General features: G+C 42.2%; 1 protein-coding gene across 1 annotated transcript in view; it reads left to right on the top strand.

Moving 5' to 3' along the window:
* The first annotated feature begins 103 nt into the window (after nt 1–103).
* Nucleotides 104–26,481, top strand: part of CHSY1 (chondroitin sulfate synthase 1) — a 70,112-nt gene continuing 43,734 nt past the window's right edge. Inside the window, exons 1-2 of the mRNA XM_035023999.1 lie at nt 104–457; nt 14,765–15,260. Coding sequence (XP_034879890.1) covers nt 132–457; nt 14,765–15,260 — 822 coding nt within the window. The 5' untranslated portion in view covers nt 104–131. The remainder of the gene's footprint in view (nt 458–14,764; nt 15,261–26,481) is intronic.

Genomic DNA, 26,481 nt, shown 5'->3' on the forward strand with positions numbered 1-26,481 from the left:
CGCGCTTCAGCTCCGAGGCGCGGGGCAGGACGGGCCGGGCCGGCTGGCTTCAGCCCCGCGGCGGGGGGCAGGACGCGCCGCGAGTGCGGCGGCGGCGGCGGCGGCGGCCCGGCGGGCGGAGCGGCACGGGCATGGCCGCGCGCGGCCGGCGCGCCTGGCTCAGCGTGCTGCTCGGGCTCGTGCTGGGCTTCGTGCTGGCCTCGCGGCTCGTCCTGCCCCGCGCCTCGGAGCTGAAGCGAGCGGGCCCGCGGCGCCGCGCCAGCCCCGAGGGCTGCCGGCCAGGGCAGGCGGCGGCGGCGGCTTCCCAGGCCGGCGGGGCGCGCGGCGATGCGCGCGGGGCGCACCTCTGGCCCCACGGCCCGGCCTCGGATGGCGGCCCGCGCGACAGGAACTTTCTCTTCGTGGGAGTCATGACCGCCCAGAAATACCTGCAGACCCGCGCCGTGGCCGCTTACAGGTGAGTCCCTGCTGCCAGGACGCCGACTCCTGTATCCAGCATCCCGGCGGGCGGCCCTGCCGGTACTCCCTTGGCTTGAGTCTTTGCCTGCTTTCCAGACCCGAAGCTCCCGGGGTTCCTGTGGGATCGGGGTGCCCCTTGGGCTATGGATGTCAGACATTGGAAGCAGAGGTCAGAGGCGGGGTGGTGAATGCGACGCCCAAGAGAATGGGCTTTGGGGTCAGGTGGACCAGGTTGGCTCCCGTGGGTGTGGTCCTCAGCCTGACTTTGTGTAAGGCACTTTAGCTTTCTATGTCCCAGCCTTCTTCTTTGTTAAGTGGATCTGACTGAACATATCTCCCTCATAAGGTTGTTGGGAAAACTCTTAGCACACGGTGTCTGTGACAGTGGTGGCACGGATGGTTACCGTTTGATTCTCTGAACTAGGCACCTTTGCTCTTGCAGAGCAAGAGCCAAGGTAAGTTAATCTGGTCAGAGCCCTTCCAGAGTATACTTGCAGATACCACTGGTAGAAGCACTCTTGTAAATGAAAGGGGATGCCCCCTACACGCTCGACCCCACCAGTCTGTTGAGTTAATGGAAAGAGAACCTTGGGAAAAGTAGTTCTTGGCCCATGGTAGGTTGGGGGTTAACTAGCTCAGCTTAGGGATGTGTGTGTGTTATCCAGTATCTGGGTCCTGGTTGGCCATATGAGTCATAAAAGTGGCTGGAATCATGTTCAGGATTAACAGAGGGATTAACTAAAACAACCTTTAGACGGGCGATCATTTTGGAATAGCAGATTTGTATTGGAGTGAATTTGAGGTAGAAGGGTGTGAATCCAATAAAGGGATGGAACCTTGTACGTGTGAAGTACAGAAATGCTTACTGTATGGACAAGATTTGGGATTCATCCAGCCACAGAACAAACCAATGCAGGGAGGTCCTCTGAGAAGGAATTTGCAGAGCAGTCAGTGCTGAGCAAGGCCAAGCTGGTTGCTGTTGGTTCTTAATTTATAACCAGTACCTTTGAAACTTCGGCTTTTAAATTTAGTCCTGGTGTAAATGTCCAGGCATTAAATATGAAGGGAAAAACTTCTATGGATCTTTATTCCTCTAAGGGAGGAAGTACAGGCTTGAAAAAGAAGACGAAAGAGCAATAAAGAATGTCAGCACTCTCAGTGCATCGACTCCCCATTCCTACATGTTTCTGTGAGGAACTTATTTAAGTCCAGAGTCCAGGTTCTGCCAGGAAGGAACCTGAAAACCTTAGAATGTAGCCACTTACTATAAATTTAGACTGTGTTAGTGATTGAGGGATCCCCAGCTGAAGATTTACTCCCAGATCTCCCATGATTTACCTGGAATTTTATGCAGATTGTTCTTTTGTGCCAAGAGAAATGGCTCCATCTGAAATTGGGGATGAGCAGTATAAATTGTTTACAGAATGGTTTTGAAAGTAAGTCCACCTGACTGCCACTGGGTGACAAGCCCTGTGAAATCACAACTTTGGAGACAATTTTCAAAGTAGTTTGGACAAATACTAGATTGCCCACCAAACATATATTTTCTTGGGTTCAGAATGCGTATACACAAACCAGTAGGGGTCCTGGTACACCAGCAATACTCAGAAAATGTAATGCAAACTGGACCTACTCTTTTACACTTGGAGATGATCTTTTCCCTAAGCCCATGCTTGACACTCTTACTTTTGGTCTCCTTTTCCAAATCTCCTGCTTCATCTTTTTTGGGTGTAGGATTTTTATCTCATTGTTTATTTTCTTTTAGACACTTAATGGAAAGTAGATACACAGTTTGTCCTCTGGCCCCAGTTCTTTCTTCTTTGTGACAACTCTGTCTTTCTGATAAAGGGAAAAACCCTTATGTGGAAACAGTGTATCCTATCCAGGCATTCTGTCAGCTTTCCTGCAGCTCTTTTATCTCTTTAAGTCCCATTACTTGAAGCTTGGGGGTGGACTTAGCTTTTCCGTTAAGATCCTCTGCTTCTCAGCCCGACAAGCCTCTGTTTAGACCGTTTGCAGGAGATGGCACAAGACGGTTTTAGTCTTTTTTTTTTTTTAAGATTTTATTTATTTATTTGAGATAGAAAGAATGAGAGATAGAGAGCATGAGAGGGAGGAGGATCAGAGGGAGAAGCAGACTGCCTGCTGAGCAGGGAGCCTGATGCGGGACTCGATCCTGGGACTCCAGGATCATGACCTGAGCTGGAAGGCAGTCGCTTAACCAACTGAGCCACCCAGGCGCCCCAAGACGGTTTTAGTCTTAAGGAACTTTTGGGGAAGGGCTGAATTGGGATGGAGGTTACAGTGTGTAACTTATGATTATGGCTGTGCTGTGCTTTGCAGCCCAGGCCGAAACTCCACACTCAGCTCTTAAAATGGAAATTGCACGCCGTTTGGCATAAAAGTCGGCTTGAATCTTACAGCACGAGGTAGAACTCCAGTTTGGCACTGGGTGTGCTCAGTTGTACTTCTCCCCTAGAAGGCAAATTCATTCTTTACCTTAAGAAAAACTTTAACGTTTTTTAGTTTAGTTTTTTTTTTTCTTTTTAAATAAAATTACTGTTTGGCTTTATGGGTTTAAGGAGATGCCAGCATTTTTAGTAAGATGGCGGTATGGTGTACTTTTATGCTAAGGTACTGAAAATGTCAGAATTTAGGTTTGGGGACTAGTAATTGTCTGAGATCCAGAAAGGAGCTATAAAGCCTTTGGGAAATTCAATGAGATAGGCCTGTCTGCACTAAAGTTAGTGCATTTTAATGCTGGAACAGCCCCATCATTGCAGACTTTTATTTTCTTAACCTGCCAAATGATTGAAATTGGGAGAGGAGCCACCAAGGAATGTTAGTGCAGCGACAGCTGATAGCATGCAGGAAACAGATTTTTAAATGCAGGCAAAACAAAACTCAAAAAGCGTAGCTGATCAGAGACTGAGCAGGGCTAGCTTCTTGCAAAGGCCTGAGCAGACACCATAGCTGTGAAGTTCATAGTAGTGATCCTGCTTCATAAAAATACTGTTACACTTAAGATTCATCCCTTTGTTCAACAAATACATACATGGCTCCTCTGGGTCCAGACTGTCAGGGACACAACGGTGAAGATGCTTGTTCTCATGGTGCTTGTGTTCTAGTGGGAGGCAAGATACTGAAAGAATTAATGATGGGTACTATGGAGAAAATAAAACAGGGTAGGGAAACGGTGGGGTGGTGTCTAGAGAACTTGGTATTTGGGCGGCAGTCTGATGGTGAGGAACTGGTTGCATGAATATCATTGATGAGCGAGGGGGCAGAGGGAAGAGCTGGTGAGTTACAGACAGCAACCAACTTGGAAGGGAATAAACGAAGGCCAATAAGAGAAAGTGGACGAGGCCCGATAATGTCTGGTCTCATGGAATTTTATCCTAGATGAGTAAGAAAGCCTTTGGAGGGCTTAGACAGGAAAGGGAGGTGATGGCATTATGTCCTAAAAGTTAATTCTATCCATTGTGTGGAGACTGGATTGTAGGGAAGCAAGGAGATTTTAGGAGGTGGTCTGGCTGGAGGTGGGGGTGGCAGGGGGTGGCACAGGGTGGCTGTAGTAACAGTCACCATGGAGAGTCATGGAGAATTCCAGGGGATCTGCTGGAGCGGAGGTCAGGATGTGCTGATGGAATGCTGGTGAGTGGTGAGGCAAAGAAAAATCAACAGTGCCTTCTAAGGTCTTGCCCTGAAAGACAAGTGTGAGTGGGGAAGGAGGTGAGTCAGCAGGTCTGGTTTTGCACAGGACAAGTTTGAAGAAGGCTTTTAGACACACAAGTGGATGTATCCTTAGCTTTATGAATGTAATGAATTTACGAAGAGATTGAGAAAAGATTAACATTTGAGGTGGTTCCAGTGCTGGAGCTCTGAAGCTGTCTGAAGCTAAAATTGCCTGAGGGTTCTGGGTAGCTGGGGTTCTGCAAATACATAGAGAAATTGGTTTTGACTCATCTATAGAGTATTTGTATTCTCGGTAATTTCACTTCAAAATGGTACCTTGATTCCGCCAGAGGGATTTATTATGCCAGTTAGTAACAGATCATCAGAACCCCTGTGTTTTTGGTACTAGCCACAGTTCATATTATTTCCGTATTTTTTTCTTTGTTCTTAGTTTGATAGACAGGAATTCATGTAGTTCAGTTTTTACTTTTCTGATTTTAGGGTTACCCCCCCCCCCCCCCCCCCGCTGCCCCAAGCTCAGAAAGTTAATGCCCTGGAGAGATTTTTAAAAGCAACATTTTTTTTTCTCTAATTCTGGAAGGGGTAGAAATCATCTCAATCTCATTTTTTCCCCCAAACAGCACATTGTCTCAGCAGCATCTGTTGAATAAGCTCCCATTTCCCTACCAATATGAAATGCCATCTTCATCATACTCAAAATTCCTGGGTATGTTTTTGGACTTCTTATTCTGTTCCACTGATCTTTCTCTCTGTTCTTATGCCAGTACCACCCATTGAAATTATTGGAAGTTGAATAATTTTTTAATATCCGGTAGACAAGTTCCTCTTTGTTCCGCTTCTGCTTCAAACATTTCTTGGCTACACTTACCTGTTCTTGCTGGGAGAGTTTTGATACCATTCAGGTTTTCTTTTTAATTAATGGTTTGATAAAAAAGAAAAAAAACATGCTTACTTTGCTTTTTAGTCCTTTCTTATGCCCAGAACTCTAAGCTAATCCAACACCTTTCATTTGTCTTGGTTCTTACCTCCCCTGGGCTGAAGATGGGGAACCGTTTTGTTCTTTCTTTACTTTCTCAGAGGAAAGCGGTGGATGGTTTCCCTTCTTTGCCCTGGGAGTGATAAAGGGCACCGTTAAAGATTAGCATCAGTCTATAGGGAACTGTGGGAAGAAAGTTTGAGAAACACTAGCTGTAGCTATAGGAATCTCACTGCAAGATGTTGTAGTAGTTAATGGCCTTTTCCGAATGCTTCCAATGAAGGCACACTGTTTTTTTTACCAACCTTAATGAGCAAATCTCAGAGTTCCTTTTCTTATTCTTGAACTCAGTAAACCATGCTTATCTTGAAAACAGTTTAGAGCAGTACTTTCTCAGATGGAATTCAGTTTGGCAAAAACTTACTGACTGCCTTCTGTAATCTGAATAATCGACCTGTAAATGAACTTTTGGAGCATAACCCAGTTCACGTTGTGAATTACCTGAGATGACTGGAGGGCTATGTGGTCCTGAACGTGAGTTTAGTTTTCTGTGTCATGGTTCCAGATCTCTTGATGCCCTCAAATAGTTAGAATATTCCAAGGATAGCTGTGGTTGTAAGCAGAAGTTTATACATGGTTGTGTTTTCATCACATGGCTGTGTTTTCATCACATGGCTAGTTTCACTTCCTTTCATTCATTAAGCTGCTCTGTATTGAAAACGGATTAATAATTCTGTCCTGGCAGGGTTTGTCTTCTAGGGAGGGAAAGAAATGGTAATACTGATGATGAGGGCCGACAGGGTGCCTGCACCAACTGCTGTGGGGACACAGAACAAAGAGGCCCCGCACAGTTTACAAGGGGATCAGGAAAGGCCTCACCCACACTCCCGCCCCCTCTCCCTCACTTAGTCTTGAAGGATGAGTAGGAGTTTTCGAGGCAGAGACAACAGATTCCTGGAAACATGGAATAGCAGGAAGTAGTGAAGGAACAAGGGGATTGTGCGTTTTGCGCCTGGGATCTGAAATTTAACATTTCCTCTAGAATTTTTCAAAGGGATTTAAATATGTGCTCAAAGATGTATGTAGGAAGTGGAAATTCCAAGTATCTTTGGTGTCCTGCATTAGGAACTGTGGACCATAATTGATTTCACTGATTTATCCATACTGTGATCTGCTTCTCTAGTCATAAAAAATGATGTGGCTGAAATATGTTTACTGAAATGAAGAGAGATTCACAATATAGTTAAATTAAGCAAGAGTAGGTTATAAAATTGTATTCCGGGTATGAAGTTACTCTTGTTTAAAATCAAACAAAATAAACTTATGTGTTTGTGTAGCATAGAAAAGAAACTATGAAAATATACACACAGTGATGCTGAATTATTTTTCGTATTCTTCTTGGCCCTTTTCTATACTTTCGAGTTTTTCTGCAGTGAACAATTATTTTGTAGTAAAGCTAAAGAACTAGGTTTAAAAAAAAAAAGGAGGAGGAGGAGAGGACAGCTCTTGGAAGGAAATGGGAGTGCAGTTTTGAGTGTGTTAAATTGTAGGTAGCCACCCGCAACACTGCTGGTGCCCTGAGGCTTGGGTACGAGGTCATTCTTGTTTCAGTAAGTAACAGTTAATCCTGTTCTGATAAAGTGTTATTTTTCCTTAGTTCCATAACTTCACAATTCCAGGTAGTACTTGGGAGAATCAGGTGACAGCATTTTTAATGTGAGGGCCCTGGCTTCCACACACGAATGTAAATATTCACTGTCTCCATCTGTTGTGCATGGGGATGGAATTGGGGGGAACAAGACATTTAGGTATGATTTAAAAGTAGTGAAGCTGTGCATCTACTCACCTTAATTCAGTGTCCTTTCTAAAACCTGCATAGCTATGGTATTCGTTCTGTAACCAAGTACCTTGGTTTGTGGATGATTAAAAAGAAGAAGGTGGGGACACAGAACGGGCACCTGGGTGGCTCAGTGAGTTAAGTGTCTGCCTTTGGCTCAGGTCATGATCCCAGGGTCCTGGGATGGAGCCCCACCTGCGTGGAGCCTGCTTCTCCCTCTCCTTTTGCCACTTCCCTGCTCATGGACCACCGCCCCCGAAAATAAATAAAATCTTAAAAAAAAAAAAGGTGTATTCTGTTCTGATTTGATGTCAACCCTAGGTTTGCAAACCCCAAACCTGAGGATTATTGAAAATATAGTTGCTAATGGCATTAAAACAGTTGCTTTGTAAGTTGAGCCTAGGTGTGAAGGCTGCTTTCTTATTGGGATTTTTTTCTGTGTGTTCCTAACCTACTGCTGGAAAGTGATTGGGCAGAATTTACAGTAGTGAAGGGACCCAAAGGGAATGAGGGTTTCAGAAGTTACCTTTGGAGTAGAGTCTTCCGACCTTCAATTAAATCCAGCTTAGACTCTGAAGACGTGTCCTCAACAGACAGGTTTCTGCAAGGAAGAGACACAGTGGAAGTGGCTGAAGTGGGTGTAAAGCTGCTCTCCTCTTCTGGGATGACTATTTTCTCAGCCTTCTCAATGGAGGAGGGACTGCGAAGGAAATGTGGGTGATAACCTGGAAATAAGTGTGCAGGATGAAAAAGCCAGCGGAGGCTTTAGAATCAGATCCCGTTTGCGTTCTGGCTTCAACATTTATTAGCTTTATGATCTTGGGAAATTATTTACTTAGGCTTGTGCCTCAGTCTCGTCTGTAAAATGTGGGTAACAATACCTCACACCCTGCATAGAACTGTCATAGGCTGAGTTTCTTATTCCCTCAGTGCAGTACCCCGCACCAGGTAACTGCTCAGTTGAAGGGTGGCTATGGGCTGCTCTTAAGTGGGTGGATACCAGGAAGTGCCTTGATACAGAAAGACTGACACGCAAAAGGGGTTGGCCAAAGTAGGTTCAGGGTGGTTTTATTGTTTGCGTTAAACAACACTTTTTGTTGCTGCTGTTTTGTGTGTGTGTGTGTGTGTGTGTGTGTGTTTTGCTTAGAATTAAATTAGAAACGAATTTTGTTCATGCATGATTTAGTTGCATATTTACACTTTTAAGTGTACAGGAGCAAAAAAGAAACTATATAAGGTTGCTCTCCAACTTCGGAAAAGTATCATGGGACCAGAATTTGCCTTCTATTATTAACACTCCAAATTTTAATTTTTAGGTTTCAAAGAGGGCGTTTTTGTGGTCTGTACTGTTGTTGAGTATTTCCACTGTTTGCTGTGAATCTGGGCTCAAAGGGCAGGTTGCTGGTAGCCCTTAATACCTTGGAACTGCCTCTTGGGCTAGTGCCCAGGCCATTGTTGAGGTGGGAAGCTGTAATCCACCCGCCAGCGGCTTTATTGAGGGGAAAGAAGTCTTAATGCTTGCTTTCACCTTAAGTCCACTTTTTAGGATTAATGGTAAAGAGTATAATTTGATTTTTCTTCAAAAATTTTTTTCCGCACCATTTGTGATTTCTGTTCTATTTCCCACCTACTTCCAAAAAGAATTGAGATTGTTCACATCATAAGGTTACACAGTAAGACAGTTAAAGACTTTAAAAGAGGAAACCATGTATCCGGAAACCACATAAGGGGAAGGGAAACCAGCTAATTATGCTCGTTCCTCATACCAACGCAGGGCAGAGATAATGAAGTGAATAATGCTTACAGCATCCTGCCAGAGGGCATTCCTTCGGCTCCAGGAGAAACCTTGAGTCATCACTTGGTAGCCTGGGAAGACCTCTTGAGTTTTCCCAAGGCCTGATCAAGTTCAAGTGCATGGCTGCTCCGACTGGCACCAAAGAACTGTCCTCCATGTACTTTTTTGGGAGGATGATGAGCTCAGACTGCTGCTCCATCACATTTGTGCTTCCTATAAGGATGCTCACTACATGTGCCCTGCTTTCCCCATCATGGACCCCGGGGGAGAAATTTCTGTCAGGTCTTAGTATCTGGAATAGTCCTTTCCCTTAACCCTGAGCAGTGGGACATAGTCCTGCGACATCTCTTGGTTGCCTGCTGGTTGGGGCCCACCATTAGCAGACGGAGAGACCACGTGACGGCTATTGGTCTCACCGTGTGGGCGCCCTCCTTCAGGGTGGCATCTGTTCAGAGGACTCCAGTTGGTTCCGTGTTTCTTTCCCATGGGCATAGAGCTGAGCAGGCAGCCCCTACCAGGATTTCGTCCTCCCTGGGACCCATACTGGGACCCTGCTCTGATTTCTCTACTTTTGTTTTTCTTTGGCCTTATTTTCTTGCTCATGTTTTTGTGCTGTATGCCTTTTGGTTAAGTTATCTTAAATCTTTTCTGTTACACGGAAGAATATAAATATATACCTTTAATTCCTATTATCTATCAGTTCTACAAGGGGAAAAAATGATATTTTCCCTTCCATGACTCCAAATTCTGAGATGATTTGATCATATGAGTCCTTTCGAACTGTCTGACAATATATTTAATTGTGATTTTGGGGAAATCACAGCAGATCTCCCCTTTTTTACTTGTAAAAATCACTGTAGCTATTAAAATTCAGAAAATGTGAAAATACTCAATCTTACTCCTTTTTTTTTTTTAGTTTTTGTCCATTGGATAGAAAAAAAATGTTGATTACAAAAGTAGAATTTTCTGATGTCAAATCTTTTCTTTGGGTGCTTTTTAGCGTAAAGTTTTTCTACAGATTAAAAAAAATTTTTTTCCAGCTTTAAATATACCTATCTGTTGCAGAAAATTTAGAAAATGTAGAAAATAGGAAGAAAATTAGATGTCTTCTGATCCTCCGTCCAAGAATAACCATAGTAAACACTTTGGGGTAAAGTTGTAAAATATTTTATTTTTGTATGTGTACTTTTGTTCCCTTAATAGCACACATCACAGGGATGTACTCTTGCTTGCTTGTTAAACTTAGCCATGTATTATGAACGTGTGCTTAGGACAGGAGTCATGCTGTAGATGCAGTTTTGTACGGAAACGTATTTTACGTAGTTTTTCTTAAAATGATAACTGAACAGAAAGGGAGACTATGTGAAGTCCTGAGTCAGCAAAGGCATTCCTTAGCGAAGCTAATCTTGTCCAGCTGCATCTGTGATTTAACTCGGTGTAGGGATAGCGTTTAGAGGCCTGGAGGAAAAGATGATAGCTTGCTTGGCTCTCTCAAATTTCAGTTGTCTTATCTGTGCTTTAGCAAGAGTTGGTTATCAGTGCACTGAAAATTGGGCTTGCTGGCAAGGCCTCTGCAAATGTTCTGCGGTTTCCATTAAGGGAGAACTCTTTGCTCCCGGTAACAAACTTGTCAATGGCAGAGTTGACATTTGCTTATGAAAATAAGGGGCTCGACCTGTTTCTGTCACGGAAGGAGGGCCAGCTTGCTTCTTCAGCCGTGTCACCTTTACTTCTTTCCCATTATTAAGCCACTCCCCCCGGTCCCCCAGGATGGTGAATCACGATTTCTGTTCCAGAACACTCTAACTTTTCCGGGAGCTCTTGAAGCCAAAGGTACCCTACACGAAAAGATCATAATTTCTTAAGATTGGAGGATTTACAGAAACTTCATTTTGAGAGATTTCCCTCAAACCACCAGTCATTTAGAACAGAAAAGGGCAGCTTGAGGTTTTTCCCTGGGTTACCTAAAAAGGAAAAGATAATAACTGGGTGGAGTTACCATAAAACTGCAGAGAGGCTTTTAAGGATGGTTTGAGGTTAGATTGTCTGTTTTTAAAATTAATTGGTTTCTCTTCTTGGACAAATTACATGATTTCAAGTCACAGTTTAGGCATTAATCGCCTCCGCGATGGCGGTTCTGTTAGCACTTGCTTTGCATGTTCTGTCTGCTGGGCCGAGGAGGGGCCCAGACGAAAATGCATGTCGATGCTCAGTCTAATAGGAAGGATTCTGGTGTTTAGAAGTGAGAACAGTTTTAAAAGTTAAAGTCTCACTGGACTTCTTCTGCCCTAACGTTGTCTAAGATGGACCGTAAAACAGAATTCTCAGAGATCGCTTGAGGGTCAGGTTTTTAGCCAGACTTGGGAGGGGTGGCCTTCTCCCTGATGCCTCCACAGGCCGGTGTGTGAGCCTGTGACCGACCGCTGCAGGTTCAGCCCACACTCCCCTGCACCCTTCGTTTTCTCTTTCACTGTCTTACTTCATTTGCACGCTCCTGTCTTCCTTAATAAGTCACACTCACATAAAGCTTCCTGCATGCTGGGTCGACGTCTGAGCACTTTAGATAGAAGAACCCACTTGGCCTCACAGCAACCCTGTAAGGCAGGTACCGTTATTATCCCCGGCTTATGGACAGGGAAAGGGAGGCACACAGTGGCTTATCCCAAAGTGGAGCCAGGACTCTCACCCCAAAAACCTGATTCCAGAACCAAGCTCTTAACCATCACCCTGTGTGTTGTCTCTTGAGTAGGTTGTTCCTTTGAAGGCAGACATTGTTTTACCCAACCCATGTCTCAGGTAATGTCATGGTGCTTTAATAGCTTAATGGCTTCTGGGGTTGGCTACTTCTGTATTTACTGTTTCGAACTTGGTCTGTTTTATTGATCACATTTTAGTTCAGGAGCAATTGGGTAGAAGCTAAAGTTAGGCTGATGTTACTCGCTATTCATGAATAATCAATTATGAGACTATTTATAACTTAGATTTCAGGAGTACTGTGAATGGTAGTATATTTTAACTCCATCATGCCTGTGAATTTTACCTCTTAATAATTGTTTTCTGGTTGTGGTTTGATTAAGTCGGGTTCTTTCTGCATGTAGGAATGGTAGAAAATGGTAATGTGTCTTATGGAAAGTGATAAGAAGCTCACTTGGAAATGTCTCAGAGACAAATGATTTCTGTGTGTGTACGCACACATGACACTTTAAGTCACTTTTTTCATGCGAGTGAGCAGGATGTATTGACTTACTGTATGTGCCAACTACTGAAATTAATTACTTTTTCAAAGAATTGTTGTGACTGCCAAACACAAATCATTTCTACTGAAGGAAGGAGTCAGAGGCTCCTTGACCTGGTTGGGGGTCCTCTTGGTACATCTTCATTGTCACCAACTTCCTGGGGCTGGGAAGCCCTCTCCCCTCTAGATTACCACGTGAGAAGGGGGTCTTTAGGTTATTACACATTCTGTGTAGATTGTAGTTCATTCTCATTTTTAAAGAGACTTGTCTCTTTATGGAAAGGGTTGGTTTCTCTTTAAATTGCCCCATTCCTGCCACGTTTACCTTTCATCCTTTTCTTTCAGGAGCTTATCCTTGGTGAAAATGAAGTATAGTACGTGGTGTAGCATCTGGAGTCCCATCAGGTTCCATACATGCCGAATTCTTCGTTAGAGAGTTTTGTGAAAGGCATAAGACTCCATAGGTCCATTTTAAATCCATAGGCATTAAGGGAAAAACATTACTGCTGCTGGCTTACATCATTCTAAGATGTACATTTTCCCCCCAAATTTAACATCGCTAAAATCAGGAAGCATTTTACAGTTGCTGGCATTATGTGATTATGATTGGCACTTTTTTCCTTTGTTATTGGTACAAAAAACAGTGGTGTATCTTATAGTCATCCTACCTTTAATGAAAAACGATATGGATGTAGTCCTGAGATTTTTCGAGAAGCATGTTTGGCAGAAAGTTCATCGAATTCTTCCTCTACTCGAATGAGAGAAGTTTGAAGTCATTTTGTATTCTTTACATTTGGGCTAGGAATTGAATTAAAAGCCAGTAATTGCTTTTCAAGTGCCTCGTTGTAGATCATTTATAAAATTACAAAAATAATACTGTGCTTTAGAAATTTAGTTTTGCAGATGAAAAAGTTCTAGAGACAGTGGGTGGTGATGTTGAAGAACAATGTGAATGTGCTTAATGCCACTGAACATTATGCTTAAAAAATGGTAAAATGGTAAATTTCAAGTTATGTATATTTTATCACATTAAATTTTTTTCCAAGAGAAAGTAATATTGTACTTATAAAAATTTTCCTCAATTTAGAGAGAACACAGAATAAAGAAAGTTCTCTTTATGCCCTTCCCCGCCCTTCCCATTTCCCTACTTCTGTACCCCTTCACCAGAGGTTTGGTGTGTATCTTTTTCAACTATTTCTCTCCCTAAGACTTTCCATTTAAGAGATGTGTGGTTTTCATTGACCCGTCAAGTTCACTTTTCACCACAGTACATGTAATTGTAACAGATAAGTAAAATAAAAACATATTGGGGAGAATATCACCTGGGAAGGGTCCTTTTTTGATCTTATTAGGGCTAAATTGACTGCTTCATTTATATTCTGGGATGTTTTTCCTAGAAGTGGTCTGTTAAGTGCATTTCGGAGCCAGACTACTTTTAGTATAAAGAAAGCGTAGGGACAGATGTAACATGATGGCCTTAAATCAGTTGTTCAGCAGCAGGTTCCTGACTTTCTTCTCCCGCCGTGGGGCGAGCAGTTACCCTTGATGACTGTCGTGTCTGCTGCACAGCAGTTCCCTCCTGGAGGCCTCAGCCGGCTCCTCACCCCTGAGGACTGTGGAAAGCACGGCTGCTGCCCTATTCCTTCCTAGCTTGTACCGCGTGAGGGCCCCCGCTCTAGGGGGCCTGCTCCCCTCGTGGCAACCCACCCTGTCCCCAGATACCGCTTTCTGGGCCCGTTTCTCATCCCTGACGTTCACCCCTGTCTCGGGGAAGCATTCTCTGTGCTGTGTGTCTAGTTGGTTCTTTCTGTATGCTCTCTAAGTAAGGCTGGGCGCCTTTCTTTCAGGGTGCTTGTTTTAGTTCATACTGATAAGCACCCTGGTGTGTGACTGCCTTGATAAACGTCTCTCTCTCCTGATGACAGCTCCATGAGTTGGCGTCTGTGTTTTGCTCACTCTGCATCCCCCCTGGCCTTGCACATACTTGGTACTTGATGTGTGTTCAAAGAGGCTTTGTTGAATGAAGAATTTGATTTTTAAAAAATTTAATTTTATTTAAATTCAGTTTAATTAACATATAGTATATTATTAGTTTCAGAGGTAGAGTGCAGTGATTCATCAGTTGCATAGAACGCCCAGTGCTCCTTGCATCACGTGCCCTCCTTAAGGCCCATCACCCAGTTACCCCTCCCCCTGCTCTCCTCCAGCAACCCTCAGTCTGTTTCCTGTAGTTAAGAGTGGTTTGTCTGCCTCTCGGACTTCGTCTTATTTTATTATGCTGAGCAAAAAAAATCCATTAGAGAGAGACAGTTATCATATGATTTCACTCATATGTGGAATTTAAGAAACAAAACCAGAGGATCATAGGGGAAGAGAGGAAAAAATAAAAAAAAGAATTTGATTTTTAATTGTCTTATAGAGTGGAGGAGTTTGGGGGTAGGGACTTGATAAGTATCAGAAAATTAACGTGGAGATCTAGACCTTGGTGCCCTGCCAATTTGGTTTTCAGCCACGGCTAAAACTTAGTTATCCTGGAAATATTTTAACACTTCATCATTATTTTTTGTTGGGGTTCTTTTGAAAGTGAATTTGGGCTTTGCAATACCCCGTAGCCTGGGCTTCTGTTAAGGGGAAGCAAGCAGATCAAGTAGCTTTTTATCATTCCTTTTGAACACACAGTGATTCAGCATGAGTAGATATGTGAATTTCTGGAAATGAGAAGCTTGAAATAAACTGTTCTCTCACGGATACTTATTTTAATTCCAGAACATGGTCCAAGACAATTCCTGGGAAAGTCGAATTCTTCTCTAGTGAGGGTTCAGACACATCGATACCAATCCCGATAGTGCCGCTGCGGGGCGTGGACGACTCCTACCCACCCCAGAAGAAGTCTTTCATGATGCTCAAGTACATGCATGACCACTACTTGGACAAGTATGAATGGTTTATGAGAGCAGATGATGACGTGTATATCAAAGGAGACCGTCTGGAGAATTTTCTGAGGAGTTTGAATAGCAGTGAGCCCCTCTTTCTCGGGCAGACAGGACTGGGCACCACGGAAGAAATGGGGAAACTGGCCCTGGAACCTGGTGAGAACTTCTGCATGGGGGGGCCCGGTGTGATCATGAGCCGGGAGGTTCTCCGGAGAATGGTACCACACATTGGAAAGTGTCTCCGGGAAATGTACACTACTCACGAGGACGTGGAGGTGGGAAGATGTGTCCGGAGGTTTGCAGGGGTGCAGTGTGTCTGGTCTTACGAGGTAAGAACAGGAAAAAAAAAAAAATCTGTTAATCACATTATTAGTTCCAAACCAATCATAGGAAATGATTGAATAGCAGTGAGCTCAAGCCTTCTTTAAGGCTTGAAGTTGATATGAAGATATTGTACATTTTTACCTGAGTTTTTTAAAATTTGAATTCCCTCTTCGTATCTTGCATCCTTCATTTTTAGGACATACCTTCGATACTTTTGTCCTGATACCTTAGTTAATAAATAATGGCATTTGGAGCCCAAAGAAACGATATGGTTCACTGTAGGTAACAGTGGTATTTTCATGATTGTCCAGAAAATTCATCTAAACTGACTTCTGCTGATCTGCAGGTGTGATTGCAAGTGTGTCAGCTTTCCCTGTCCCTGTTCTCCCGAAGGCCTGACTTTTCTCATCTGGTCACGATGACCCACACAGTTTTGAAGCTCAGCATGTTTAGAATTCATAAAATGAATAATGATTAAAAAAAAAAAGCGCCAATTGCATTTGACTTTGCATTTATTTTAAACGTTGACTTTTTAGACAGTTATTTGTAACCTGTAAGTTTGCAACATGGTTGTTCTTTTCAGAATAGTTGGTGGGCAGTCTCTGAGTTATCTTGACACCAAGTGCAATTTTTTGTAGGAAGTCTACTTGGAGGTGTTTTCTCTTTAAATGTTCTCAAGAACATGAGTTAGCTTTTGACTTTTCTCTGTTTTTATTGGCAGATGTGCACCTCTTGCCCGCAGTTACAAGATCTGATGTTAGAGTGGAAAAAATTATTTAGGTTGTGTTGTGTTTAGACTGATAAACTACCGATAGTTGTGAGGAACAGAGGGAGTTTGCAGACCCTTGCCTAAGAAAAAGAAACACACTTTCTATTGTAAACTGTTAGCTTTTGTTATGAGTTAATTTTCTAAAGCGCTTGAATGAAGAAAGAGTATTCTTGCCAGTACTTGCCTTCTCCCCACAGACTTGCTTTTAAAGGTTTCCTAATAACTGTTTCTTTCGTTTGAACTCTCAGAGAAGTGGACATTTTCAAGAATACAGGAAGTAGTTTTCATGTTCATTTCTAATTTTATAAAAGATACATTTTAAATCTCAAATGTGATTTGAGTGAAACCTCTGATCTCTATGGGTCTCTCCCCCCCCCTCCCGTGCACGGAGGATTGGTCACTGGATTGGGGGGCGGGGGCAGAATCTCTGTTGTCACGGCTTTTTGCAGCGAGGAAAGCTCTTTGGGGATGTCATGCAGTTTCCAGCAGAATACAAAAGGCAGTGTTTCTGCATTTTCCCCATTCTTAATTTAGTAGTTAAAACCTTAACATGTTTCATTATGGTTAAAACATGCAGTGCCTTGTGTATTTTGGAATGTTTTACGATATCCCTGATCTCTGCGAAGCTAGCCCTCCTGATGGAATTGTAGAGGATAGGCCTAACCTTTGAGAGAGAATTAAAAAAAAAAAAAAAGTCTTCGCCTTGTAGTGCCGTTACATCTTACATTACATACTGCTAGATGGACAACAGCAGAGCCGGTATCTTGTTTATCAAGAACTCTGACCTAGCGTTAGCACCCAGATGTTGTCAGAAAGTATTGTCCTGGGGCTGCCAGCGTTGGGAGATCGTTTTAGGGCTGTTTTCACCCTGTTATCTTGTAATAACCGAAATTCTCTCAGGCCTGAAGTTGGGATGCTGGAAATCATCCTTTCCGGACACTGGGAGCCACCTCTTTGTCTGGAGGCACCTGGCAAAGGGATCTGGTGGAGGAGGGAGCTCCCTCCCTGGGTGGTTCCCATCCCTGCCTAGGATCTCCCGAGAAGTGTGGAGGAGCGTGGGCAGTGTGCGGGCGGTCGGCTTTGGGTGGTGTCCCTGCTGCTTTTCTTCCGTTTAAGTGACTGATGATGACGGAGCTTTTCCTAGGTACTGCCCTTTTGGGAGCTCCTTTTGTGGGAGATTATCTTTTCCCAGAATGTGGCTTGGCTTTTCATTTTAAATGTGGTATTCACATGCAAATTGTGAATTTTAAGCGTAGCCTCGTCTCTTTCTTATCCTGTATGGTTTGTGTTTTCTGTGTCTTGTGTAAGAAATTTTTCTCTTCCTTGGGTGACAGGAATTGTCTTCTAGATATTTTTCTGCAGATTTAAAATTTTGTCTTTTGTGTGCAGTTCTTCCTCTTTCTCATTTTTAAGAATCACATCTATGGGCACATGTACCATTTTATTAGACCTTTGATTTCTTTTTGCTTTTTTGGTAGGGCTTTAAGTGCTCTTAACCTAAGTCGTTATTAGGATTTATCATCGCGTTCACCACTCAGGCGAGATTAATCCCTCATGTGGATGAGAACTTTTATTAAACTTCCTGTAAATCTAGTTTCTCCATTAAGGCTCACATTATGAGAAATGATTGAGGTGTGGAGTCTTGTATTAAAGACAATTATGTTAAGCTTTGAGTCTCAGAAGGTGCTTATTTAAGCTCTTACAAATCTAGCTGGAAGGTGTACTTTTTTTTTTTTGCAAGTTTGAATAATGCCTTGGGATTACACTTAGATAATTAAAATGGCTCGGGAGAAACAACCATCATAATCAAAATCCAGATTCATTTCTAAGCTTGTTTTGATTATTATTGGTGGTTATTTATTAATATATGGCTTTAAAAAACTTTATTTGGAAATAATTTTAATTTCACAGAAAAACAAAATAGCCCAAAGCACATCCATACACCTTATACTCAAATTAACCTGTTAACATTTTACACCACTTGCGTTATCATTTGCCTCTGTTCCTGAGTGTCTCCCCCCATCCCCGCATACAGGGACATAGAGCTGTCCCTCATTTAAGAGTAACTTAAACATTGTGGCTCTTTACTTTAACTAACATCAATGTATTTTGACTAAGAATGGAGAAATTCTCTCATATAACCACAGTACAGCTTAAGTTCAACATGGAAACTTTATATTCTGATTTTATCTGTTGACGCGGTACAGTCCCACCTCACGGGACCCAGCCCAGGGTCAGGGATTACATTTGATCGTCATGCCTCTAAAGCCTCCTTCAGTCCAGACCCTTTGCACAAGCCTCTTTATTCGTTTTTTGTGACGAAGGCATTTTTGATAATTGGCTTTAAATACTTCATTTTCATAATAAAAAAATGTGGTTATCATATAGTAAACCATAAGGTGGTTTTTAGTAATGAGCGCTCCTCAGTGCTTACTGAAACCTCCCAGCCCAGAGCGAGAATGTGGGCCTTGAGGCTGTTAATACTGTAGGGAAAGTGGAGCAGGCAAACCTGGTTCCCCCTGGTCTCGTGGGCCCAGCCTTATAACTCAAGTTACATGGGATTTTTTTGAGAAACAGTATTATTATTATTCTTATTTTTAAAAATTTTATTTATTTGAAGGGGGGAGAGTGAGCGAGAGAGAGCAGGAGCGGAGGGAGGAGCACAGGGAGAGGGAGAAGCAGACTCCCTCCAGAAGCCGACTCCCTCCCCGCTGAGCAGGGAGCCGCTGAGCAGGGAGCCGGGTTGCTGCTAGATCCGAGAACTGCAGGACCATGACCTGAGCCGAAGGCAGAAGCTTAACGACTGAGCCACCCAGGCGCCCCTTGAGAAACATTATTGAAAAATTTGAAACAATTTATTTAGGTACATAAATGAAATACTATACAACTCTTTTAATAAGGGACTAAAAAGACAACTGACCTAAGGAATCTTTTCATTTTATTTTTGACTTTTTATTGAAGTATATCATACCTATGGAAAAGTGCACAGATCATCAATAAGTGTAGAGCTCAGTGGATTTTCACAAACAGAACATGGCTGGCTAACCAGCAACCAGATCTTGACTTTTCTTATTTTGATTCAACATTTGACTAGTAATGAAGGTATTTTGAGTAGAAAATAATCATTACTAATGAAAGTGGGAGGTAGGCATAAGTAGATTTGGCAACTTTAAAAGATTTATTTCATGCCATCACATGGCTTAAAATTCAGAAGTTGAAAGAGTTTATCAGGACAAATTTTCCCGTCTCTATCTACCAGGTTCCCTTCCGAATTAGCCACCATGGTGCATCCTTACAAGTGTACCGTATGCAGATATAAGCAAGAAAGTCTATATATCCCCCCCAACCCCTTTTATGTGAATGGTAGCATGTGTTATATAATATCGATATCTTGCTGGTTTTCACTCACAAGCCTTGGAAGATTTTCCGGTTGGTATATAAGAAGCTTCATCTTTTTTTATAGACATTCAGCCTCTTTCCAGTTCTTTTCAGCGGTGTTTCTAATCAGTCCCTTAACCCAGTGTTTCCCTGCCTTTTTCACATCATGATACACACATTGAGATATGTGGGGACCCCCAAAGGGCTCCTGCTACCCCACCCTCTACCCACTGCAGCCCCCACCACCCCCAGACCCGAAGGGATTTTATCTTGGCACAGCTAGAAGTTGTTTGGGAAACACCAGGATACTGAGACGCACCAGCGTGACGCTCGGAGTTAACCAATATTTGTTAAGCAAGCATTAGTGAGCCCAGCACTGCTCTCTGAATGGGTTGGAAACTACGAAAGAATAAAACACAAATGGCCTTTTTTTTTTTCCCTCAAGGGCTGTCGTCTAATTGAGGAGACAAAAACATGTTTATGAAATAGTTGAGAAAAATGTAAAAGTGTAAAACCCTGTGATAGTGATCTTAAAGATAAAATAGTACAGAGAAGGGGTAAGATCAGTGATGTTCTTTTTAAAGAAGGCATATATATCTTTAAGGGAAATTGGGAGTTTAGAGCAAAATATGTAAAAAGAGAAGGTTTTCCTTGTTAGTCTGACTGGCTTAGAAAGGGATGTTGAACATCTTTATATCAGAAGCCTGGGAGTTTTTTTCTTTAATAATGGAAGAGGTAATGTTTCAACTGCTGGTTGTCATGGAGCTGGTTTGTATCTAGTGATGCCTTCCTCACACCTTTAGGCTGCTTGTTAACCACTTGGCTGAGAACCAGGCAGGCCCCTAAATGGCTAGAATAAGATGCTCTAAATACTGATCACTGATGCCGCCTGTTTCTTCAAGGCAGAGTCCCCCGTGGTTTTATAGGGAGCCTTTTGTTCTGGTTTGATGGTTCAGTCTCCAAGCTCTTAATAGATAAGGGCAAATTATCATCCAAAAAGGGCGCTACTATATAAACACTGTGTCAGCAGTGAGTGGGAAGGACAGAAGAAGAAGTGAAAAATAAGATAAAATGAGACTGTGAACACCACAGCAATCTAAGACCCACCACTGTGTTAGTGATTTTTAATTTCATTCCATATGGTTGGAGAACATACTTTGTATTATTTCAGTTCTTTTCAATTTTTTGAGACTTTTTTATGACCTAACATGTGGTTACCCTGCATATGCACTTGAGAAGAATGTGTTCTGCTGTTGAGTGTTCTGTGGATATCTCTTTGGTCTAGTTGATTTGTATGTTGATTGTTTTCTTTTTCCCTGTTCATCTGTCCATTTGTTCTACCCATTATTGAAAGTGGGATATTGAAGTCTCTGATATTGTTGGATTGTCATTGTCTCCCTTTCAGTTGTGTTGGTTTTTGCTTCATGTATTTTGGGGCTCTGTTGTTAGGTGCATATGTGCTTATAACTGTTATATCTGCAGTTATGGATGGATGAACCCTTTTATCATTATAAAATTCGTTCTTTGCCTTTAGTGACAATTTTTGCTGGAAGTCTATTTTGTCTGATAGTATAACCATTCCAGCACTCTTGTAGTTACTATTGCATGCTATATCTTTTTCCATACTTTTGCTTTCAGCCTGTTTGTGTCTTTGGTTTTTTTTTTTTTTTTTTTTAAGATTTTATTTTAGAGAGAGAGAGGTGTGTGTGCACAGAGAGAGGGGCAGAGGGAGAGGGAGAAAGAGAATCCCGAGCAGACTCTGCACTGAGCGCGGAGCCCAACGTAGAGCTCTGTCTCACAACCCTGAAATCATGACCTGAGCCAAAATCCAAGAGTCGGATGCTTAACTGACTGAGCCACCCAGGCGCCCCAGTGTTTGTGTCTTTGTTTTTAAGATTTAATTTTTTGAGAGAGACAGAGAGAATGAATGAGTAGGCGGAGGAGCAGAGGGAGAAGCAGACTCCCCACTGAGCAGGGAGCCAGACATGGGGCTCAGTCCCAGGATCCTGGGATCACGACCTGAGCCGAAGGCAGATGCCTAACTAACTGAGCCACCCAGGCACCCCTGTTGGTGTCTTTGAATCTAAAGTGTGTCTCTTGTAGATAGTATGTAGTTGGATCAGTTTTAAATTGGGGTTTTTAATCCATTTACATTTAATATCATTACTGATAGGGTAGGATTTGTCTTTCATTTTGCTACTTGTTTCCTAGGTCATGTCTGTTTTTTTTCTCTGTTCCTGCAATGCTACCTTCTTTTGTGTTAAGTGGTTTTTATACATTTTCACTCTCTTGTCACTTCTTTTACTTTTTTTGAATTATTTTTTAAAAAGCTACCCTAAGTGTTACAGTTAACATCTTAACAGATAACAAGATAGTTTGGATTAATACCAGCTTAATAACTATAGTGTACAAAATCTTTGCTTTGATAAAGCTCCATTTTCTTTTTACTCCTTCCTGTTATTGTAACACAAATTATATCTTTATACATGATGGGACCATCAACACTGATTTATAATTACTGCTTTGTGCAGTTGTCTTTTAAATCAGATTAGAGAAAAAAGCGTTACAAGCAATATATTTATACTGTCTTTTATATTTACCTATGTATTACTTATTGGGCTCTTTATTTACATGTATTTGAGTTAACATCTTGTGTCCTTTCCTTTCAGTCTGAAAGGCCTCCTTTAATATTTCTCATAGGACAGGTTTGCTTGTGATGGATTCGCTCAGCGTTTGTGTATCTAGGAATGTGCTAATTTCTCCTTCACTTTCGAAAGATGGTTTTGTTGGTAGAGAATTCTTGGTTGACAGTCTTTTTCTTTCAGCACTTTGGATGGAAACTTTCTGGTATCCATGGTTTCTGGTGAGAAATCAGTTGTTAATCTCACTGAGGATCCCTCATATACGATGAGTCTCTTCTCTTGCTGCTTTTGAGATTCTGGCATTCAGTAATTTGATGATGACGTGTCTAGGTGTGGCTCTCTGAGTTTATTGTACTTGGAGTTCGTTGAGCTTCTTGGGTGTGTGGATTGTTTTTCATCAAATTTGGTAAGTTTTCAGCTGTTATTTCTTAAAATATTTTTGCTTTTTTCTCTTTCTTGCTCTTCTCCTTCTGCGACTGCCATATGCATATGCTTAGGTTCTGTTTATTTTTCATTTCTTTATTTTTTCTTTCTGTTTCTCAGACTGGGTAATCTCAATTGGCCCGTCTTCAAGTATACTGATCCTTTCTTCTACCTATTCAAATTTGTTGTGAATTTTTTGTTCTAATTATTATGACTTTCAAGTCCAGAATTTCTACTTAGCTCTTTTTTATAACTTCTACCTCTTTATTGGTTACTTTTCCCCCTCTTTGCCTGTCTCATAATTTTTTGTTGGAAACAGGACATTTAAAGTAAAGATAGAAACTCTGGGAAATCAGATTCTGCCCCCTCCCCAGGGTTTGATGATGTTGCTGTTGTTTGTTTAGTGATTTTTTGGAAATTTTGCACAGATACAGTATATCTGTATTTTTTTGTGTGTATAGCTACTAAAATCTGCTTGGTTTGCTTAGTGGTCAGCTACTGATTGGACATAGATGTCCTTAGATGCCTGGAACTAAGAAGTCTCCTGGTCTTTGTTTAGGGGCTCTGTGTATTCGTTGGTTCTTGCCTTCAACACTCACCATGCAGTTTTCAGCTCTTCCTTATTAGACTCATTTCCTGCTTATGTAGAACCTCAAGGTCAACCAGAGATGAGAGCTTAGGGCCTTCTCTGGTCTTCCCTGGGCATGTGCACAGTCCCATGCATGTTCATAGCCTTCTAGGTTCGCATGAATATATTAAAGCTTTTCAAAGCCCCATGGACATGTCATACCTCAACTTTTCTTTCTAAGCTTTTTGGTTAGCCTATGTTTTGCCCATACTGTTAGCTGCCTCCTCAGGCAGCATGATATTCAACAATTGCCTGTGACTGTTTTTAACAAATATTTCCTCCCTCCCTCGCCAAGAGCCTTTTTGCAATAGGAGGGCTCTGAGTCAGGTCAAATAAAGACAGCCTTACAAGTAGGGTCTTCTAGGAAACCACTATGCAGGTCAGATAATGACAGTTCTCCAGTCCTGCTCGGTCCCCTTCCAGTGGCTGCCAGGCTGCTGGTTTTCACCATGATTGTGGACTGTTGGTTTTCAAGGTTACCACATTGCTGGGGAATAGGGAGTAGGAACGGGCAAGTTAAAATGCCACAAGATACACTATTCCTACTAAAATTTCACTGTTTTTCTTGCATAAATACTTCCTGGGTTACTCTGAGCCTTTGGCTAATATCCAGAGTCCTGAAAAGGTTGCCTGAAGCTGTTTTTGCCCATGTTCTCTTTGCTTTTATGGAGGAGAGAATTTTGGGGTGTTTGTACTCCACCATTTTCATTGATGTCACCTAAGACCATCAGTAATGGAGCCTTAGCTTCACAGTTTAAATTTTGCCTTTTCCAATTATAGAAATCACTCTGAATATCCTCTTATCCTCTGCTTAAGAAGTCAGGGAATTGTGCTCTGAAAATTAGAAAAACTTTCAACCAATCAGTTAGAATATTCATGCATATTTATTTTTCAAATTTTGAACATCCGCTATGGTCAAGACACTTCTAATTGGGGACAGAGCAGTGCAGAAAGTAGAGACCCCAGTCTCTCCTGTTCTTTTGGGGCTGGGCTGGTGTGCAGAGAGACGGATAGTAAAGAGTAACATGTGAGATGTTTAAGACATAGCAAGGGGGCTCTTGGAGTGGGGTGAGCAAGGGGTGAGAGGTGTTAAGATGAGGCCAGATGGCAGAAATGTTGAGGGAAGCAGGGGACTGAGTGACATGCTCTAGGGCATAGTAGGCCTGGGCTTGAATCTCCACAATTCATTTGTCATTCTTCACCAGCCGTGTGATCCTGGGCATCAAGTTGCCTCACTTCTCTGGACCTTTATCTCCTTAAAAAAAATGGCATAAGAAATTGCCTACCTTGTTAGGATTGTTTCAAGGATAAATTGAGATGCTGTGTATTATCCTAAGTAGTGCTTGGCACAGAGCGAGGGCTTATGAAATACTTTAAGTATCTGAAAAACTAAGCTGTTCAGAACTCATTCCCTGAGGACTTTGCATAGGTTTTGACCTGTATAACAAGTACTTGAATATGACTTGTAGGAACACTGTGGTGTTGGACTGCTTGGTTTTTGCTTTTAAAATTTAGAGAAGACTATTCTGACAGAACCAATCAAAGTTGACCTAAAATGGAGAAGTTAGTTGCCTTGCACCTGTAGTTACTGGCAAAACAAAACCTTCCGTAAGTACGTAAACATCTCTGAAATGGTTTCACCATTTGGGATATGAGTCTTGGGCTTGTGAGGGAGGAGGTGTGGACCTAAAGGCAAAAGGCTTTGTCTTCATCATGTTCAAGTTCGGTAGGAATGTGTTAAAGATGTTCTAGGCTTTACATGTTAATCACCTTTCTTGTTATAAGGTCGCCACTAGACATATTTAATTTAGGTTGAGTTGACAGGAAAGGGCTCCTTAGCCACATTATCAGGAGGTGGGATCAGTATATCATTTTCTTTATCTTAAGCTAATAGCTGAATAGTATTTTCTGTATAGTTGAAAAGATTGAGATCACACATGTCATCGACTCATTTCCTGTAATAAACTGACAGTCTACCTTTTAAATCGTGTTAGTATTCAGAGTGCTCTCTGAGATATTTTGAGGTAATAAGAGTAAAATGAGCTTTAAGGACTTACTATCAATATGTGAAAATGGACAAATGTATATGAAAAATACCTCACTACCTAATAATAGTAGTAAACCAACAAACCGGGGCAAAGTAGTGTGAGCAACACAGGAAAGTGTGGAGGGCTGTTGGAACCACTAGAGTGGGGTGGGGTGGCCTGGGAGGATAGTGCGGAGGAGGCTTGCATTGTCTGGGTCACCCCCTTCTCTAGAAGTGGCTGGATTTCTGGACTGTTCTGCCCAATGAGGATGGTATCCCTTTACATTTGTAAGAGGTCTAGGGATGGCAACAACAAAGCTTTGTAAAGTTTGTCATTCAGTATTTAATCATCCTTGTTGAACTGAACCGGAAAGACTGCTTGGCACCTGCAGAGTGACCAGTGAGGGAACAAAGGCCAGAATGAACCTTGACGGTAGCAGTGTTTTCTGGGTCAGGAAGAGACAGTTGGAGGTAAAGCTCCTTAAGGCAGAGGAGGGTATGTTGGACATCAGTTTCCCAAACCCAGTGACATGGGAATTGTGTGTGTGTGTGTGTGTGTGTGTACTTCAAGCATTAGCATGGTCCATAGGTCTTCCACTAGGTTGCTCTTTCTCAAAGGGAAGCTATTTATAAGAGAACCACTTGAGATGTTTGTTGTAGAGCCAATTTCCAGGCCCAAACCCAGAACCAGACTCTTGGGAGGCGGAGTCCAATGCTCTGCGCTGTGTGTAGGCTTCTCTGATAGTCCTTCTTGCTCATGTGTAAGAACCATCGATGCCATGAGTGCTCAGCAACACTTCTTAGGATCCAATGACGTTTTGGAACTAGGTAGAGACTGAAGTTATGATTTGGTTAATTGGCATCTCATTTAGCTCCTGTCGTACGCAGAGCATTGTCCTGGTAGTGGAGAAGACAGCAAAGGGAGTTTGGACTTTGGTCTTTCCAGTAAGAGACTTAACAGTCCAGTGGGAAGGGAAGCGAACTTGGCGTACAGTGTTCCCTCATCATATATGTTCAACAGACTAATGCTTTATAATCTTTCTTCCTTTCTTCTCTCCTCGAAGCCATGTTAATTGCAGTGAGTTATGTCGCCAGATGAACGTCAGTGAGGATGAATGCTGGTCAGCAGTAAATCTTGAATATGACAAGGGAAGAGGCTCTATTTGATGTGATGATGAAAACAAAGAATTTTTGGCCAGAGATTAAACTGAAAAACACTTTAAAACTAAAACTAAACAATATTTTTAAAGATCTTTTTGTCTCTGCAATTGATGATTTCACAAATCTGTTTATATGGTCTGGTTATAAATCTTCCTTGAGCCTTAGCTTGCTTTTTTTTTTTTTTTGCCTCGGCTTTTGT

The sequence above is a fragment of the Mirounga leonina genome, unplaced genomic scaffold (assembly GCF_011800145.1).
Source record: "Mirounga leonina isolate KUSES-001 unplaced genomic scaffold, KU_Mleo_1.0 Mir_178, whole genome shotgun sequence".
Classification (NCBI taxonomy): domain Eukaryota; kingdom Metazoa; phylum Chordata; class Mammalia; order Carnivora; family Phocidae; genus Mirounga; species Mirounga leonina.